The sequence below is a fragment of the Carya illinoinensis genome, chromosome 3, assembly GCF_018687715.1.
Source record: "Carya illinoinensis cultivar Pawnee chromosome 3, C.illinoinensisPawnee_v1, whole genome shotgun sequence".
Lineage (NCBI taxonomy): Eukaryota > Viridiplantae > Streptophyta > Magnoliopsida > Fagales > Juglandaceae > Carya > Carya illinoinensis.
In genome coordinates, this window is record NC_056754.1 from 31,925,251 (window position 1) to 31,944,292 (window position 19,042).

At 38.0% G+C, this 19,042-nt stretch overlaps 1 protein-coding gene across 2 annotated transcripts; it reads left to right on the forward strand.

Moving 5' to 3' along the window:
* Nucleotides 1-4,981: 4,981 nt before the first annotated feature.
* On the forward strand, nucleotides 4,982-18,839 carry LOC122304118 (phosphatidylglycerophosphate phosphatase 1, chloroplastic/mitochondrial). Of its 2 annotated transcripts, none has more exons than XM_043116192.1 (8): nucleotides 4,982-5,274; nucleotides 5,413-5,487; nucleotides 8,170-8,210; nucleotides 12,608-13,063; nucleotides 13,169-13,246; nucleotides 16,370-16,464; nucleotides 16,554-16,661; nucleotides 18,365-18,839. In XM_043116192.1, exons 4-8 carry the CDS (start codon nucleotides 12,763-12,765, stop codon nucleotides 18,479-18,481), a joined length of 699 nt encoding a protein of 232 aa, XP_042972126.1. In that variant the 5' UTR covers nucleotides 4,982-5,274; nucleotides 5,413-5,487; nucleotides 8,170-8,210; nucleotides 12,608-12,762; the 3' UTR covers nucleotides 18,482-18,839. The 2 variants fall into 2 exon arrangements, with proteins under 2 accessions (XP_042972126.1, XP_042972128.1); XM_043116194.1 differs by having other exon boundaries at nucleotides 16,391-16,464.
* Nucleotides 18,840-19,042: the final 203 nt, after the last annotated feature.

Below are 19,042 nucleotides of genomic sequence, written 5' to 3' on the forward strand. Positions count from 1 at the left end.
GGAAGATGAAAGAGAGATTGAGGGTATTGAGGGTAAGCAAGATCCCACCAGCCTTTTAGTCCATGATGCTTCCCCTTCTGAGGTAGAAACTTCCCTCATGGCAATCACGCCCGAGGTGGAAACCATGGCTCCACTCATTGTACCTGAACTATATCCCCACCAAGATACAGATACTAGTGGTAATCCTATCAAAGTGGAAGAAGTCAGCTCATCGTTCGTGGATACTTCCTCCCCTGATGAGGCCGTAACAGAGATGTCCTACAACCTAAAGGACTTCTTCACTATGATATGACTTTATGTATCTCACTCCCTTTTGCTTGTATTCTCGACCTGTTACTCCTCTGAATTTCGGTCGCATCTTGTAGGGCATAGATAGTTTGGTAGCTTGGATCATTAAGGATCGTCATGAGTTGGAATTCGAGGTTACGGAGAGGTGCAAAGTTGCCTTCTACACCAGGCAAGAGATGATTCGTTTGGTGGCTGAGAACACCAACCTTTCTTGCCATGTTGAGAAATTGTTGGTTGAGTAGGCTAAGCTAGATTGCTACCTTGGTCAAGCTGATGGGCATATTCAATCCCTAGAATGTGAGCTCGATCTCCTTTGTGAGGAGGCGTTTGATCTTTGGAGTGAGTTACTCAGCCTCAGGTCCCTAAATGCCAAGCAAAGTTTTGCCTTATGGTTGGCTGAATTTGAGTGTGAGTTGGCTCACGCCCAACTGAGTGACGCTAAGAAGGAGCTTGAATCTTCTAACAAACAGTTGGTGGCGTCTAAACAATATTGCTTAGAAAGTGCACAACCGTTGGCAACTTCAAAAGAGGATCGCACGCAACTCTCTTTTAAGCTGTCACGAGCTAAGGAAGCCGCTCAGAGGGAGCTCAGGCTTCAATTATCTATTGATCAGGGATTGCACAAGGAGCTTTGCCATAGGTTTGATACTTACAAATAGAATCGCAGGGCTCTTGACGCCAATCAAGATAGGTAAAATTGAATCGTGATTAATCTAGACAAGAAGGTCATGGAACATAAGGCATGGCTTGACGAGTTGGAGGCAAAGTTAACCATCTTGAGAGGTGAGGCAGTCCATTTGTAACCTTAGTTGGCCTCTGCAGTTGGCGTTAGAGACCGAGCCTTTCGGTATGGATAAGATGCTGGTTTAGCTCACCTAAAAGCTTATTTGCTGGCTCGCGCCCATATTGATCTAAGACGCTTGAAATTGGATGAGCTCAAACCCCCTACCGCAATTGTTCAATTCGCCGATTCCTCGGAGGAGCATGCCTGATGCTTTCATGAACTTACTGTTGCTCTCGTCGTCTTCAGAGCCTCTGTCAACTCCTCTTTCTTAACCTTTAGATTTTTATTTTTTATCTTTTGGATATGTAATTTGACTTGTAAGGTTTTTGGGTGTTGTTGTTTTGTTTGAAGTTTGGTTGGTACTTTTGGTTTTGTTAAATACTTCGTTGTTTTGAAAGAGTACTTGTTTGTACATGGGCACGCCACTAGTGATTAAGTATGGGAGTCGTAGGGTCTGCTAACCCCCATGCCGAATTTGTTGCACCATAAGGTGGCTAAGTACTAGGGTCATGGGGTCAGCTGACCTCTACACCGAATTCGTCACACCACGAGTCTTTGATTCGTGACTGGTAACTAAGTATGGGAGTCGTGGAGTCTAGTAACCTCCACACTAATTCGTTGCACCACTAGTCTTTGGCTCGACATTAGTGACTAAGTACGGGGGTCGTGGAGTCTACTAACCTCCATGCCCAATTTGTTGCACTGCAAGTTTTTGACTTGGCACTTATGACTAAGTATAGGGGTCGTGGGATCTGCTGACCTCCATGTCCATTTCTTTGCACCGCGAGTCTATGACTCGTCGCTGATGATTAAGTATGAGAGTCATGGGACCTGCTGACCTCCACGTCCAATTTTTTGCACTGTGAGTCTTTGACTTAGCATTTGTGACTAAGTACAGGAGTCATGAGATTTGCTTACCTCTATGCCCAATTTGTTGCACCACGAGATTTGACTTGTCAATAGTCACTAAGTATCAAGGTTGTGGGGTCTACTGACCTCCACGCCCAATTCATTACACTGTGAGTCTTTAACTCGTCACTAGTAACGAAGTATGGGGGTCGTGGGGTCTGTTGACCTCCACGCCCAATTCGTTGCACCTAGAGTCTTTGACTCGTCACTGGTAACTAAGTCTTGGGGTTGTGGGGTTTGTTATAACCTCCATGCTTGAGCATCACATGGGCACGTAGATTGGACACCTAACTATCTTTACCGATATGCCTCTCATTCATAAAAGCAATGAAGTCTTGAAAACAAAAAACAAACAAAGTGATGTCACACAGATGATGTCACTATAAAGGACGTGTTTCACCCCACCAACCCCTCTTGAGAAGGCTCGTTGACTCCAACTTCAAAGACCAAAACTTCGTTACTCACCTTTGAACACGTTCCACCATTCCATTCCCTTGACTTCACATATTAGAGAGAGAGAGAGAGAGAGAGAGATGAATGATTGGCAAAAAAATACTTATCGAGTCAAGTGCAAACTGTCAGAAACCACAAACTGGGTGTAGACTAGTAAGGGATTAGAGATTGAGCTGTGCGAATGATCCTAGAGGCCTTCGAAGGGTTTTTTTTTTTTTTTCTTTTTTTTGGATTATATCCTCAATCTTGAAATTGCTCTTAAAACGGATGATTTGCTCCACTATCCCAAAAATGTCGAGGATCTCCAAATCCAAAGCACGCTGAACTAAAAACAAACACCTATTGTTCGAACGGATGGCCAACCGCCAGATGTGCAAACAAATACCATGTCGGTGGAAGAAGAAAGAGGGAAGAAAACGTTAATTACAATTGTATAGGAGTAAAATCGGGAATGATAAGTTGATAACGTGAGACGAAGGGCCTCTTTGGGATTGCGGTGGGAGGTTTAAAAAGTGCGGTAGAATGGTATAAAGTGCTTATATGACAAAATTTATCCATTTGGTAGTTTTACATTAAAGTACTTTTAAACAAAGAAAAAGCAGAAAATTACATTTCAACAAAGCACCAAAGTGATGCTTTTTGTCAGAAGTACTTCAGAAAAAGTAATCCCTATTTTACCTTTTTACCGTGCTATATACATTACGAAATGACCCTTATCATTTTAGCACAATGATAATTTTGCCGATCTATCTTTTTTATTATTTCCGTATAATCTACTTAAAACTTTGCCCATCAATATTTTTCATTCTTCTCCTATCACTTATGCATCATTGAAAAAATTTTCTTTTTCATTGTAATTATCGAAAAATCTATTAGACTATTTTTGTTATCATTTTATTATAATATTTTATTTTTATCAAGTATATGCCATTTTATGTCATTTTTATGTCAAAAAATACTTTTTAAATTTGTTTCCAAACAAATTAGTATGTTTAAAAGTGCTATAAATATACGGATCCCAAATAATAAATAGCTTTTTAATAATAGAGTTTATTGCGTTAAGCTCTAAGCTATAAGCTTTAAGTTAAAAGTAATATTTTCTACCACAATTCCAAACATGCACGAAGAAGTATTATTGCTTTTGAATTGCGGCTTTTAAATAGAAGAATATATATATATACACACACATAAAATGAATATATTAAGAGAATATCTTATAACCGGTTGGGCTATTAACCCCCAAATAACAGCCCCCCAATTCTGTGATGACACATAGACATCACACCATATGTTTCATGTGGTCGCATTTAAGAGAATTGGAAATTCCCATTCACTAGCTTGGCATCCCTCTCATCGGACCCCTCGCACGAACCCTCACCGACACGGCCACGCCCAGACCATCGCATGCCTTGCCGACACAGCCATCCCTCGCATTGCTCGTAGTCTTTGTAGCCGTCGCACCCCTCGAACTGCTCGCCCAAAGAAACACCGTCTCCAACAACAAGGTTACGACCAATCTGGTTTCTGTTAGAGAGAGTGAGGTATTGGCCAGATTGGATGAAATCAAAATTATCGGATGCATACAACTTAGAGCAAGGGAGAGAGCACGCGCGAAGATGAAGAAAAAGGACACGTTGAAGCTGATCAACGCCAAGGGTTTCGAATTCGTGGTCGATAAGGAAGCCGTCATGGCTTCTATGGCCTTACTCTCTTTCTCTCTTTTCCCCTTTTTAAATTTCTTTCCAGATCGAATACAAATAGGACTACCAGCCATTTGTTTCACCATCATGAAATAGAGAAATCGAGTTGGGCGCTCACCAATCTTTTGCTTTTTTCTTTTCTTTTTTTTTTGAGTATGAAAAAAAATGAGATTTGTGTGTTACGGTGGTACTGGTGCTATCGGTGGTGGTGTTAGGAAGAAAGAAGAAATTGTGCTCTGTTTTTGCTCCTCAAAAACAGAGGTTTGTTAGGCATTTGGGACACGACGTCTGGCTATTTTTATGGAGGTTCAATGCTGGCTACGGAGGTTAGACATCGGGCTTCGTGGTGCGCTTTCCTTGCGGTGCCATGCAGTGCTCGATTGTCTCATGGTGTAGCTATTTTTTTTTTCTGGCAAGGGGTCATGTCGCGCTTTGGGGCTTTGGGGGTGGGTTAACGGAGGCTAAACATAGTGCACTTTCTCTCTATGTATGTGTGTGTGTGTAGTGGCTTTCCAAATTCGGGATTGATGTGGAGGGGCTAATGTGGGTTCCATCATGCGGCGGTGGAACTGAGATGGCGTCGAGCTGGTGGCTGTGTAGTAGTGGTGGTGGAATTCTGCTTTTCTATTGTGTGGCGGTGAAACTGGAAGCACAGTCTGGATCGATTTTGCTATCATGAATGAGTGTCTCATTCTCTTTCCCATGTGAATGAGTTCCCATGTGAACGGGTGTATTGTAAATTTGGTATAATTTATGAGGTGGCAGCATCTGTGTGGAAGGCTGTTAAAGAACAAAAAATAGCCCGACCGCTTGGAAGCGGAACTGATATATTAATGCCCCAGCTAGCACCGTGTTGGACGCCATCCTTAACACCACCAGAAGCCAAGAGTCACCACACAGTTCAAACAGCCCAGCCTTGCAAAACTGGGAGCAACTAACGCCAACCGTCATCATCTCTCTCTGCCTCGCCCCAGTTAAGTGTCTCGGTTCTCTTTCTCTCTCTCTTCCGCGCCTCACTCTCTCGGGTTCAGTCTCCAGCGCGTCGCTCTCTCTCTCTCTCTTGCCCCGTCACCCAGGCTCCTCCGCCGCAAGGAGTCCTGTCACACTCCACCTCGTCGTCCGGTCCCCAGTTTGTCGCTGGTAAGTTTTCCTCTCCTACCCTCTCTCTCTCTCTCTCTCTCTCTCTCTCTCTCTCTCTGTGTGTTTGCTCTCCGTCTCTGTCTCCGTTTATTTATTCTCCATCTCACTGTTAGTCCCTTTCCATTCGCTCTGCCGCAGCCACCCCCACACCCTACTTGGAGTCGTCGCGCCACATACCGGGTTCAGCCGCCGCCATACTGTCCGTCTCTTGAGGTAAGATGTGTGGTTGGTTGGAAAATTGCGTTGTTGTTATGGCGCTTGTTCGGTCGGTAGGTTGAGGTTTGTTGGATGTTAAGGTCAGGGTGGAAATTGGTAATTTAGTTCGAAATTGAAAATCAGGTTTATGGTAGATTTGTACTGTTTGGCCATTGTGGAGTATATTGGGCGTGGTTTTGTGGTCAGTTCAGTTGATGTTATGAAGGGGTATGGTTTTTACATGTAAGATAATGGTGAGTTTTGTGTAGTTATACTCACCCAGGTATTTTTTTAAACGTGAGGATTTGGTTTGTACGTTATCTTTGGGTAAGTGTAGGTACTCCAAAGAAATAAAGTTGGATAAATGGTTTTTACTAAATTTGGGTCATAGCTGAATTGACCTTTAAGTGCATTTAATGTATTCCGGAACACTAGAGATTTGATGGGAGTTTAGGAATGATCTGTTTTATTTCTAAAAAATAGTGTTAAACTCTATTAACTCTAGATCGTGGTAATTATGTTTAGGTGATGATTTGTTTCACTTGTCACTGTTGTGAGGAAACTCAAAGATGTTAAAAAGTTTATATAAGCGGTCTTCCTATGCTTGACTTTGCCAAGTACAACCTCGGTCATTTTCTGCACTATTCTTTGTATCTAAACAAGAAAATGAACTTTTTTTGTCATGATTGGTTTAGACATGAGCATTTTTTGTTACTCTATTATCAACTGTAAAGAAATGAACAAATATGAAGTCTGAAATTTTTATATGGTTATATAATATTTATCTGCTCAATACTCTATTTCTCATATGACATTGCATCTGAAAATCATCTGGCATGACATTTTGTTTATGCTTCTGTTCTGACCTTACCATGGATGTAAATGTGGCCTTTGACACTATGTTGGTACCAATATCTTTGTTTCTAAGTGCACCCACTTTGGAGATAAAGTGGGTTTTCTGTGTGGGTCTTTCTTGTGTGCATACTCTGTGTGCTTATTTTTAAAGGTAGCAAAGAGTTAAACAAATTCTCATACTCTCACACTTCTTCCCATTCCCTACCTCTCTTCAGTCTGATCTTCACACAGCTGCTGTATCTTTCAGCTTCATAAGTGTCTCGTGCAATCTTCTTCTTCCACACTTCGTCTATCCTGTCTCTTAGAGCCGCAAGAAAGTTCAGCTCCGATATTGCTTAGACTCTCTCCCAGTGGACAAATCTAGGGTCTCAAGGTGGAGAGTGTGTGGTCTCTCATGGTCTCCCATCCATGTGAGAAGAAGGGTCTCTCTGGTTGGGATGGGAGGCCCACGACTATTCTCCACGCTGTGATAGACTTTTGCTAACTGGTAATTTGAAGCAATTAAGTATGAAATTTAATGAGGTGAGCGGATATTGCGAAGGATGGTGCTTGAATGTGAGTGGATCACATGGATTGGGGCTTTGGAAACACATAAGAGGATGGACAATATTCTCTTCGATACACATGCTTTGCAATTGGGGATCGTTCCAGAGTTAGATTCTAGCATGATTTATGTGTGGCGATCGAACCTTAAAGGAAGCTTACCCAGAGATCTATTGTATTGCATGGAGACATGAGCTTCAATTGCAGACCTTCTAGACCTATCTAGAGGCTCTCCTCAATGGAATGCCATTTTCTTGAGAGTTGTACAAGATTGGGAAATTGACTCATTTACAGACTTCTTCAATCTTATTTATACTTGTAGAATGAATGGGGGAGCTGACAAGATCCTTTGGTATCCATCCAAGAAGGGGAGACTCACTATTTGTTCATTCTACAAGTCCCTAAATCCATTCCCATGGAAGAACATATGGAAGACTAATGCCTGATTTCGTTTGGTAGATGAGATGATCATCTCATTTCGTATAATCATTACAACTTTTCCAAACTCCCACACAAAATATAATAAACAATTTAACTTTTTCAAATCCCAAAATAAAAATAATATTAAAAAATTATATTCCAACTTTCAACTTTATCTCATCTCATCTGTGTAATCAAATGAGGCCTAAGGCTCCCCTACAAACTTATTTCTTTGCATGGACAGTTTTATTAGGGAAGATCCTCACCTTAGCTAATCTAAAATAAATGCTGAATCATTGTGTTGGATTGGTGCTACATGTGCAAGAAAAGTGGGGAGCTCGTGGACCATTTATCATTTCATTGTCATGTTGCCACAAACTTATGGAATGATATCTTTGCTAGAGTGGGGCTACATTGGGTGATGTCTTGAAAGGTGGTTGACTTGCCGGCAAGTTGGGGAGGCATTCGAGATAATTCTCAAATAGCAGCTATGTGGAAGATGGTCCTGGTCTGTTTATGGTGGTGCATAAGGTTGGAGAGGAATGGACGGAGTTTTGAGGATTGTCAACGGATAATGGACGAGCTTAGAACATTTTTTTATTAATACCTTATTCCATTGGTTGATTGTAATAGATTTTAATCGTATGAACATTCATGATTTTGTTGTATTTTTAGACAATCATGCATAGGTGTTGCTCTTGTATATGCCCTGTGTGCTTGGGCTATGCTTACTTTTCTTCTAATAAAGTTCTTATTTACTGAAAAAAAAGTATGAAATTCAATGCAGATTTTATACCCAATATTGAATGGTTATGTTTCTAGAATTTGAATACATTTAGTTTAGGATCCTAATTTAGCTCCCTCGTGTTTGATACATTTCAGGGCTAAAAGCAGATAGTTCTTCATAGCAGCAGATAACTCAGGTTTGGTGATATACTGTATTGACTTATTTCTGGCCTTGTAAATTTATGTATTGACATATGGGCGCTATGTTGAGATATGTATGTTGTGTGTGTCTATGCATGTGCTCACATATTGACATGTTTTTTATGTATCATTATTGACATATTTTGTGCATGTCTATTCGTCTTTTTTTTTTTTTTTTCCTCGATTTTTATTATTTCTCCATTTGTAGATTCTGTGATATCTAGCCGACATTTTTCTTATTTGTCATGCACATGTATATTTCTCTAGTATTGGGCTGAAGAAAATGTATTGATATATTAATGCACCCAATAACAGGTATGTATAACCTAACAACTTCATATTTATAGAGCACACTAATATGATATTGTCAACGAGAATAGAATCCCAACTCCTATGCTATAACAATGCAGAAAGTGCAAAACCAGTCTAGGTTTGCATAGTGTAGCTTCCAAAGCTGTTCACTGTGACAGGGTTTTACTATCTAAGGGAGAACATATTTATATATTTAGTTTTTGATCGGTAAGAGAAGAACAAAATTGTAACCAAAGGTGTAGGAAATTAGGCCATTATATTGAAATAATCTTTTATTTAGCACTTGGTGGAAGAGCTAAATTTATAAGGATATAGCCAGAGTTCAAGAGAAAATGGATCTCTTGGTAGTTAGTAGGAAACTGGAACCAGCAATGCTGTTTTTCTAACCCAATGAAAGCAACAGAGAACAGGATTCTGAAATTGCTAGAACTCATGTGTTAACACCCCTTCCTGTAGGTTAGGAATGTTACTTTCATAGCTTGCACTCAGGAACAGATCCAATATCACACAAATTTTGATGATCTTATTGAATCATAAAAATGGCTTAACATAAAAATGTTGAGTAGTGCTACATGTACCTATACTTTTACTTACAATTTTATTTACAAGACTTGTTTTGTTAGTTTTCTTTTGAAATTCAAATTTTGAATTTCAAATTTCATGATTTTTAGCATATCAATAACTGAAATGTGGACAAACAAGTTTTTTGTCAGTTTTTCTTAAGTACATTTAGCATTTTCCAAATGTTTTATAAAACTGAACAAAATAACATAATGAAGTAAAACCATAAACTACTTGTATTCTTCTCGGCGGCCTGAATGGCAAATAAGTCTACAACTTGGGCACCAAACTAGACCCACAAGGAAGATGTTTTGGACTTGCAGCAGGTTGCAGGGGCGACATTAGGGGCTGAGTTTTTGGGTTGGCTGGCTTTTAATGCTAAATGTAGAGCTGTGCACCTAAAAGATCTCTAGGTTTTATCCCTTTCCTGATCAATCCAAAAATCTTGGCAGCCTCCTAATGGGGAATTTCCTGGCTGTGACAGCTTGCTATTCAAGTCAACTTCTGCCATAAAGAAAAGGAAGACCTTGCTAATTAGTTCTAAAATCTCGGTAGCCTCTTATAGGGCAATTTCCTGGTAATATTCCAGCCCCCAAATCAAATCAACTTTCCTTATTTATTCCCTTGTGATAATAAGTAAAAAACTTGCCTAATATGCTCAGAAATTTATAAATTCTGCTGCCCAACAGATTGGGAAACTTCCTAATCTGTCCCAAGCCCTATTTCCGGTAATTAACCTACATAATATCTTCCTTATTTACTTAAGAAATGTCTTTGAAGCTTTGGGCTGTCGGCAGCCCTATGGTCATGCACAAAAGCTTGACTATTGTGTGAAAAAAAGATTCCATATATAAGTTGACTATTGTCAACTTCTTGGGCACCAAGCTGGCACCACAATCTGTCCAGTGGGCTGGACAGCAAGCCCACTATTATAACCCACTAACTACCAACCCCAAACTCCATACCACCAAATACTAATAATATATAAAAGTTAAATCACAAGCCCGCTATTATAACCCACTTATTACCATGTGAAATAAAACCCTGAAATCCATACCTTCAAACAATAACAATATACAAAGTTAAATCATAGAATTTTAATACAGTAAGACAAACCTTGCCCGAGGGCCCTAGTTGAAGTTCAACCCAAACTTAGAATCCAATGATTGGGGGTGACATCATGTCGAATGTATGCAATGTATATTTAGGCTGACATTTATCACAAGACTAATGTATCAGTAACCCATTGTATAATTGGAAGAAATGTTTTTGCTTCAAAGTGCTTATAGCCTTAGATCAACACGAGCAACCAGAATTCTGTTTTTTTATTTATTTATTTTAATTTTTAATTTTTATGAGTAAATATCATCAAAATAATGTTATAACCATGAGACTATTTATATAGGTGCTTATCAAAGATAGTTATAAAGCCATAACTTGAACTATTTAACTTTCAGGGAAAGATATGGATAAAAATATAATCTTACTTGATTACCCTTTAAAAATATTTAATAAATTCAAGAAAATTTAAATGAGACTAAAAAGATAGATAAGTTCTTCTACCAAGAATATGAAATTACATTCCATGACATGTAGCTTCAATCACTGTTTGTCCCTTAACATGTTAATGCTATGCAAGATCATTGAAGTCAAATTCTAGAGTTTATGTACGAATAGAAAAGCCACACTACCTTTTATCTCTGAACAATGTCTCTGTTTTCCGTGATCTTGGTGAGTATTTTATAGTTCTTAGATATTTAAACCTTGGTCAAAATTCGAATTTAACTACTTATCAAAAGAAAAGTATTCACATATAGTTAACCTATAATTCCAAATCCACTCCCCTTTTTACTCTTATCTACTACCTATTAATTATTATGAGATAGACATTCCCGTATAGTTTCTACTTTAGTTATGCTCCATTGCTATGTTGTACATTTTCTACATGACAATTTTCCTAACTTACGAAACCCATGCTCCTTAAATTTGTTACATTTATCATTTTTTTATTGGCACTGGGTGTCTAGAAACAAAGTCCCAACTAATCTTTTGGGTGCACAAGCCCTCGGCAAAGGTATAGGGAGAAATTCCTTGAGTCTCATGGCCTCTAGAAATTGTTTACACCCTAGATAGTGTGAAGATCAGACCTGGAGGGAGTATACCACTAAGACCAAGGCCTTTAGCACTTGAGCCAACCTCTAGGGATTAATTTATATACTACCAAGACCATGACCAAGTTTATAATTTTTATATTACTAAGACCAAGACCAAGTTTATAATTTATTGTTATATACTTGAAATCGAAATAAAGAACCTTGGCTGACCAAATCATCAGTTTTCCTTCTGAATTAGACATGCATGAGATAATGAAACTAATACAATCTAAAGAGAAGATGGTTCAGTCATACATTACCTGAGCAGAGTGGCCGTGAGAATCTGAAGCCTTGCCCTTGGGCTGTAGATAATTTCTGTAATGCTCAGCCTTCATGCTAAGCAGCTGCCCCTTCTTTCCTAATTTTTTACGTCTTCCTTCAAAATTATCTGATCCCTTCCACACCAACACTCAAGTATAATAATATTACCTAAACTCCGTTTAATTGTTTTTTCCTTTCCTAAGCAGTTTTGTTGCTAATAAAATTGGAGGGAAAGAGAAGCCCAATTGTGAATAATGCAGCTTTTGTTTTCTTTTTCATTCTTCTGTGCAAACCAAAAGCATATTTTTAGTTTTCTTTTCCTTCACTTTCTCAGCAGCCGAGCAATGTCAAGCACACATTAAAGATGCAAATATAAGGGATAGTAACGGAAACCTATTTTGTTTTTAAAAGATGAACTATATTTCTACCTTGTGGGTCTTGGTAGCTTTTGAGCCAAAACCACCAAGGTTCTTTTGTCTGATAGTTTAGTGGCTTCCTTCAAGCTTCCTTCAAAGCTATACAGCCATGAAGAAGAACTCCATGATAGAGCCAAAGCTGTGGATGCCATTGTCACACTAAAGCCTGCCTCTCTGTTTGTATCTAATTGGTGTTTGTGATCTTATTGCTTTTGTTAAACAAAGACAAGACCGGGGTGACTATGTTTTGCTTTTAACATTTGACCTCCTTCCAAGGCAAACTACAATGTTTTCCGCCTTCAAGTTTTGAATTACACCATCAACTTCTTGTTTGCTTGTCTCTCCCATCTCTGTAAGTTCTAAATTTTATTGTAACTTCTTCCTGATTTCTAATTAGCTGGGTGCAAGTGTGAAATAAAATGATTACTTATACGGTAACATAGTTTTCAAGGAAAAGTTATTCATTTCTGTAACATGCTTTCCATGGTATTCGGTAATTTTAATTATATTTAGAAGTCAGAGAGAGAACTTACTTCCAATATGTTGTCTGGAAAATGTTTTTATTTTTGGCTGGATCCCTTTCTTTTTTTTGTAACATCAATTTCTTGTTTGCATGTTTCTTTCAAAGTAATTGCATATCCAACGGCTAATAAAAGCATTGAATGAAACTGATCAATCCTTTTTTTGCAGACTGGTGTCAAGAGTGGCATTGCTGATCAGATTATTACAACCCAAAATTCCAAAACCACGAACAAGAACAGTGAAAAGAAGATAGCAAATCTGAGAATTATTTTTTCTATTTTATAAGTAGCAAATCTGAGAAAGCTAGAGATCTTTTCACGAACATGTGGTCTGCAGATTTGAAAGCAGCACTAGGCCAGAGACTCAACTTAGAGGGCATTGTTTCTTCGGCTATGGTGGTTGTAAAGGACAGGCACTTGGCTGTTCCGCATGTCTCCGTGCCTGACATAAGATACATTGATTGGATTGAGCTGCACAGGAGGGGTTTCAAGGGTGTTGTATTTGATAAGGATAATACTCTAACTGCACCTTACTCTTCAAAATTGTGGGGCCCTCTTAGTTTGTCACTTGAGCTGTGTAAATCGGTTTTTGGCCCAGAAATTGCGGTGTTCAGCAATTCTGCAGGTAAATTTTGGCATCACACACCTGCAAATTGTGCTTGATTTTTATTCGGGTGCTTCTAATTTTTTGCTAACGTCATTGTGTTACGTTGTTCATTTAATGGTTTAGGGCTGTATGAGTATGACATTGATGGTTCAAAAGCTAGGGAGCTTGAGGGGGTAATTGGAATCAAAGTAATAATGCATAGTGAGTGTTTCCTTCTCCTATTTACACTAAAATAGAAGTTTCCTTTTCAGTGTTAATCAGAAATTGTGCATCCATGTTATATATACATACCATGTTCTATAGCTTTAAATGATGCTGGGCTCATTTTGAGTAGAAATAACAACTCAGATTTTAAAACATTGGGCATTTTAAATTTACGTCAGTTCCCTGCTAATATGTTGGTGTAGAAACATATAGGAAAGATCTTGATGATTTCATTGATGGACAAACATATAATACACTACATACAATTGACAGTTATACCCTCACACACATATACTAATTACAAACATGTCCTCTAACACTCTCCCTCAAGCTGGGGCATATATATCATATAAACCCAGCTTGAAACAAATAAGTTTTAACCTACTCCAACACAAAGATGCGTAAACGCATTTGCAAGTTGATTGGCAGACTTCACAAAAGGTGTAGCAATATCACCACTTGGTATCTTATCTTGAATGAAGTGACAATCAATCTCAATACGTTTAGTCCTCTAATGGAACATAGGATTAGAGGCAATATGCATTGTGGCTCAATTATCACAAAATAACTAAAGAGGGGTAGGAATTGGAACCCAATCTCTTGAAGGAAGTGTTGTAACCATATCAGCTCACTAGTAGTGTGAGCCATTGCCCTGTATTCAATTTCTATACTAGACTAAGCTACGACTGCTTATTTCATATTCTTCCATGTAACCAAGTTACCTCCTTCAAAGGTACAATATCCAATAGTAGATCTTCTATCTAAAGGGGATCTTGCCCAATCAGCATCTGTAAAGGCTTCAACTCTAAGATGTTCATTTGATCGATATAGTAATTCAAGGCTAGGTGCTCGCTTAAGATAACGAAGAATATGAATTACGACATCCCAATGTGAGACCCTAGGCCTTTGTAAAAATTGACACTTATACCCTTAGTTAGAGGAGATGTTTGTGCAGTAAAAGTGTTCGTGTTACATCTAACAAATGACAACTTTTGCATTCAACCACCCCATTTTGTTGGGGTGTATAAGAACATGAAGTTTGATTAACAATTCCTTTGCTTTTAAGTAAGTAGTAAAGGCATTAGATAGATATTCTTTAGCATTATCATAATGCAAAACCTAAACCCTTTTGTTAAATTGAGTTTTAATTTCTTTAAGGAAAGAAGTTCAGATCTTCACCCATGTCACACAAGAGTAGTCATCAATAAATGTGACAAAATACTGAATGTGTTTGATTTAATGTTGATTGGTCCACATATATCAGAGTGAACCAATTCAAAAGGACTCAAGGCTCGCTCGTTTATCAACTCGAGGTATAAACGACACATGATGATGTTTATTAATTTGACACGCTTCACAAGGAAAATGAGATATTTCCTAAATTCCTAACCTGATGCTTCAAAAGGGAAAGAGGGGTAACCAAGATGACAATGCCATTCATAAGCAGATGATGAGGATGTAAGGGCTCGAGTGGGTGACTGTTTAACATCAAGATAATATAGGATTTCAGTTTCATGCCCTGTATCAATCTTGTTTCCTGTCTTTATATCCTAAAAGACACATGAAGAGGGATAAAAGATTACTGAATATTGAAGACTTTGAGTAATTTTACTGATGGACAGCAAACTAAAGGGACAATTAGGAGCGTATAGAATAGATGACAATGATATAGAGTCAGTGAGCTTAGTGGATCCAATGCCTGTAACTTTAACAAGAGAACCATAAGCGAGAGTAACACTTTTTGGAGATGTTGCAGTATGTAACTTAGATAAGACAAAGAATAGACCAGTCAAATGTTCATTAACTCCTGAATCAATGATCTACAGATCTTGAGTGGATGAGGCAAGACATGCGGATGCTATGCCTAAGTGGGTAAGAGTAGCTGTGGAAGATGAAGCTCATGTGTGGCTCAAAAACTGCTCATACTCATATTTCAATATACTAATCATATTTGCGAAACTTCATACAATATCACAATTGAACTTGGAGATTGAAACTCCACACAATATCGAAGAAAAATCACAATTCAACTTGAAAAGTCTGAGAAACACAATCTGGAAATGTAGATACTTAGTCCAAGTTGCCAAAATCTCCTCTTTTCGAGTGTTGATTTCTCTCGTTGCTAATTTAGACTAGTCCTTATTTCAGCTAGATGTTAAGAATGCATTTCTGTGTGGCAACTTGCATGAAGAAGTTTTTATAGAGCAACCATCTGGGTTTGTTGCTCAGGGAGAGTATTGAGATACTGTATGAAAGTTAAAAAATGCATTATCTGGTATGAAACAATCTCCTTGAGCTCTGATACCACAGTCTTCCCCCTTGGTATCAGACCATATAGTGCACGTGGGGGACATGATGCCAAACGTAATCGCACTAGAGGGCGAGAGCCTCGTAAGTGCACCCATTGTGGTCGCACTAACCATTCGGTGGACTATTGTTGGGATCTACATGGTAGACCATCTGGGTCTGCTAATCAGGCCATTTGCCAATATGCTACATCACTATTAATGAGCTCCAATCAAGCTCGAGGAGATTGTTTCAAACCATATAATGCATTTTTTAACCTCATCATCGAGATGGTTTATGCCCAAATTGATTTTCCCTTTGTTGTCAGTGATCGAAGGTGTTTGAGTGGTTTTTAGCCGCTCTCCAGCGTCGTCTCTGGTATTGGGCACCAGAGGTGTACTCACCGGCCTTGTCTATGGTTACCGGTATCGTCATCACCACTAGAAAGGGCCTCCATTGCCAGCAAAAGGTTGAAGCCCCGGAGTGTGTGGTTGCAGGTATAAGCTATCCAATCCTTGACTTTGAATAGCCAAAACTTGGAGTAAAAGTGTATTCCTATCCGGAATAACACCTCTTTGGTAACACATACGGTATTCTTATCCTCGTTTAGGATAGCTTATTCCTGTTTCAGCTCTGATACCATGTAGAAAAATTTGGGAAAGATCTTGATGGTTTCATTGATGTACAAACATATATATACACTACATACAATTGACACTTATACCCTCACACACTTATACTAATTACAAATATGTTCTCTAACAGTTGGCATGCCAGTGTTATTTCATTGATATTTTGTTTCAAAATGCCAAGATTACATTACATTCATGTTAGCATCTATATGTTGTGCTCTAGAAATGAAGAAACCCGCTGGAAGGGCTGAAGAAATTGAGAATCACTTCGGCTGTAAATCCTCACAACTTATCATGGTACATAAAAGAATTTTCTTAACAGCTTTAATATATGGCTTCATTTTTCATTCAGAAGGATAATTATAGCATTGTTATATGTGTGGCAGGTGGGTGACCGGCCATTTACAGATATCGTTTATGGAAACCGAAATGGATTTCTGACCATTCTAACTGAGCCTTTAAGTCTCACTGAGGAGCCATTCATTGTTAGGCAGGTTGGTTTTCCTTCTAGATTGATTTCCTCTCTGTTTCCTTCCAAGGAACTTGCTATAAAATTCTTGCAAGAAGAAAGGAATCTAAAGATAGACATTGCCAATGAACTAGCTGATGTATTGTATAGTCCCAACTTCTTTCATTGTCCCTGGTACTGGCAAGTCAGCAAGTTTTACACAGCATATGATGTCTGTGTATGGTGGCCATTTTCTTTTACACCACTCATATGTTTAGTAATTAACCTTATTGGGACATTTAATAGACCTATATTTTGACCATATGCTCTATTGCAATGGAGGTTAGTGCTTATGAAGGTTTTTTAGTTCATAGGTCGGTAGGAGTTACAGATATAAGTAGCTTAGACTTATTTGCTGAAATAAGTTGAGAGTATTTGCTTAGGAGTTGACCTGAGGGTAGGAGGTGTCGGTATAAAAGTTGGCTTTCTCAATTTTTAAAAATAAATGAAATACTTGTTTTTAAAAGGTTAGAGAATGCATAGAATGGGAATATGGAATCAAAGACAATGGTAAGAGATCATAGACTAAAATTGAATACTAACACTTGATTCTGCTTTGTACAAAAGAAGGAAATCTTAATGTCAGCATTGTGTGCTTGTTGAATCTGATTCATCTAGGGTCTCAGCCTTTATTTCTTTATGTTTGTATCGTTTTGTCTCTACAATTGATACAGATGAAGAATTGTAAAATATTCGGATATGTTTCCCTTCATTTTACCATTCTTTGGTTAAGTATATTTTTCACTTTTTTTGTTCTGTTTTCTACAAAATACTTTATTTATAAAAGACATCCAACGTTCATTACATGACATCCATTGAATACAAAAATAAATAAATAAATAAAATTTAATGACTACTTTGATAGTAATTTTTCCACCCTTGTATGCAAAATTTAATAAACCTTGTGGTGCTTTACCATAAAAAGTAAATTTTATGGCCAGCACTTTTCTTCATTCCCTTCGCAAATTTGTTATAAGATGAGGTAAATGACAGTCCTCATGCCGAAACTGCATCAAGTTGGTTGTTCATTTTTGAAATGTTAATTAAATGATCAAGTTCACATCTTCTCTTAGTTTATGCTTTTTGGAAAATTGATTATTTAACATGGGAGGCTGGGAATGAGTTTTCATTGACTTTTTGATTGTGAGTTTCTCAGTTCTGAGTGGACTCGCTTATTGTCATAGAACAGATTCCAAGTTCAAGTCCTACTTCCACTTCCACTATTTATCCCCCATTCTTTTTAATAAATGTTTAATGTGTTAGGCTTACTAATTGAGACTCTAGACAATATGTAAGGGTGAGTATCGAAATGACATTATCTGCTTTTTAATCAGATCAACAATAGGGGATGAGTTTAATTGTGTAATCATTGCAATGCTGTGTTCTGTAGTGATACATCCCTTTGAAAGTAAAGGAAATGTTTATGATATGAGGTTCACTCTTTCAACATGTACGAGTGGTTTCCGATATTCATGTCAAAGATAGAGACTATAACAAGATAATGTTTATACAAGCATTTGAAGCATTAGATGTTCTTGGAAGAAAAGAATATTTAAATTCTTTGTTGAGAATATATGCATTTAACTTGGTTCGTAGGAATGACTTCCATATACAAAGTAAAACTTCCACTATTATACTTCACTAGAAGATGTATTACTCCATTCTAAAGTATTTCAATTGTAATTGCAGGTGAGGAAACTTGAAACAGTCCTTGTTAAGCACTGGTTTAGGAGAGGGTTGAAGCCAACCAGTCACAGACTATTGTCAGATGCCATGCTTTGTGTGAAAAATACCCCATCGTTGTGAGAAAATAAACGTGGATATAATGCAATAGGAGCTGGTCTGGAATGGGTTGAAAAGATAGTACTCTTCAGTAAATTATTTATTTTTTTAACAACCTTCCATATTGAGAATTTTAGAGATTAACCACTAGGGCTTGGTTCAAGTGGTAAGAGCCTAGTCTTGGTAGTATGCTTCGTCTAGGTTAATTATTTGAACCCTTGACAATTTTTAGGTGTCATTAAATTGGGAGAATTTCCCTTTGAATAATTTAAGGTGCATTTGCCGAAACTTTCTTGTCAAAGGTTTGTACGCCCGAGATTAATTGTGACTTTGTGCTAGGACATTATGTGCCAATAAAAAAGAAATTGTTGAATTTTAGCAAGTACAAATTGTTGTTTCATGGAAAAAATAATCACACGAGGAGATTAAGTTCATTTTTAGCTTTACAAAAATGAAATAACTACTCCACCTCCAATCTAATGGAATACACACCACATATCTAACATGGCAACCCGGTTTGGTTGACTATGTCATGATTCAATTTCTCTCATTCCCTCACTCGTCGAGATCCGTTCTTTTCTTCTC

Coding starts and splice junctions, on each gene's coding strand:
- LOC122304118 (XM_043116192.1), top strand. CDS start 12,763: ATGTGGTCTGCAGATTTGAAAGCAGCACTAGGCCAGAGACTCAACTTA. Junction 13,247..16,369: donor AATCAAAGTAATAATGCATA/GTGAGTGTTTCC, acceptor CATTCATGTTAG/CATCTATATGTTGTGCTCTA. Junction 16,662..18,364: donor AGCCATTCATTGTTAGGCAG/GTTGGTTTTCCT, acceptor TTGTAATTGCAG/GTGAGGAAACTTGAAACAGT.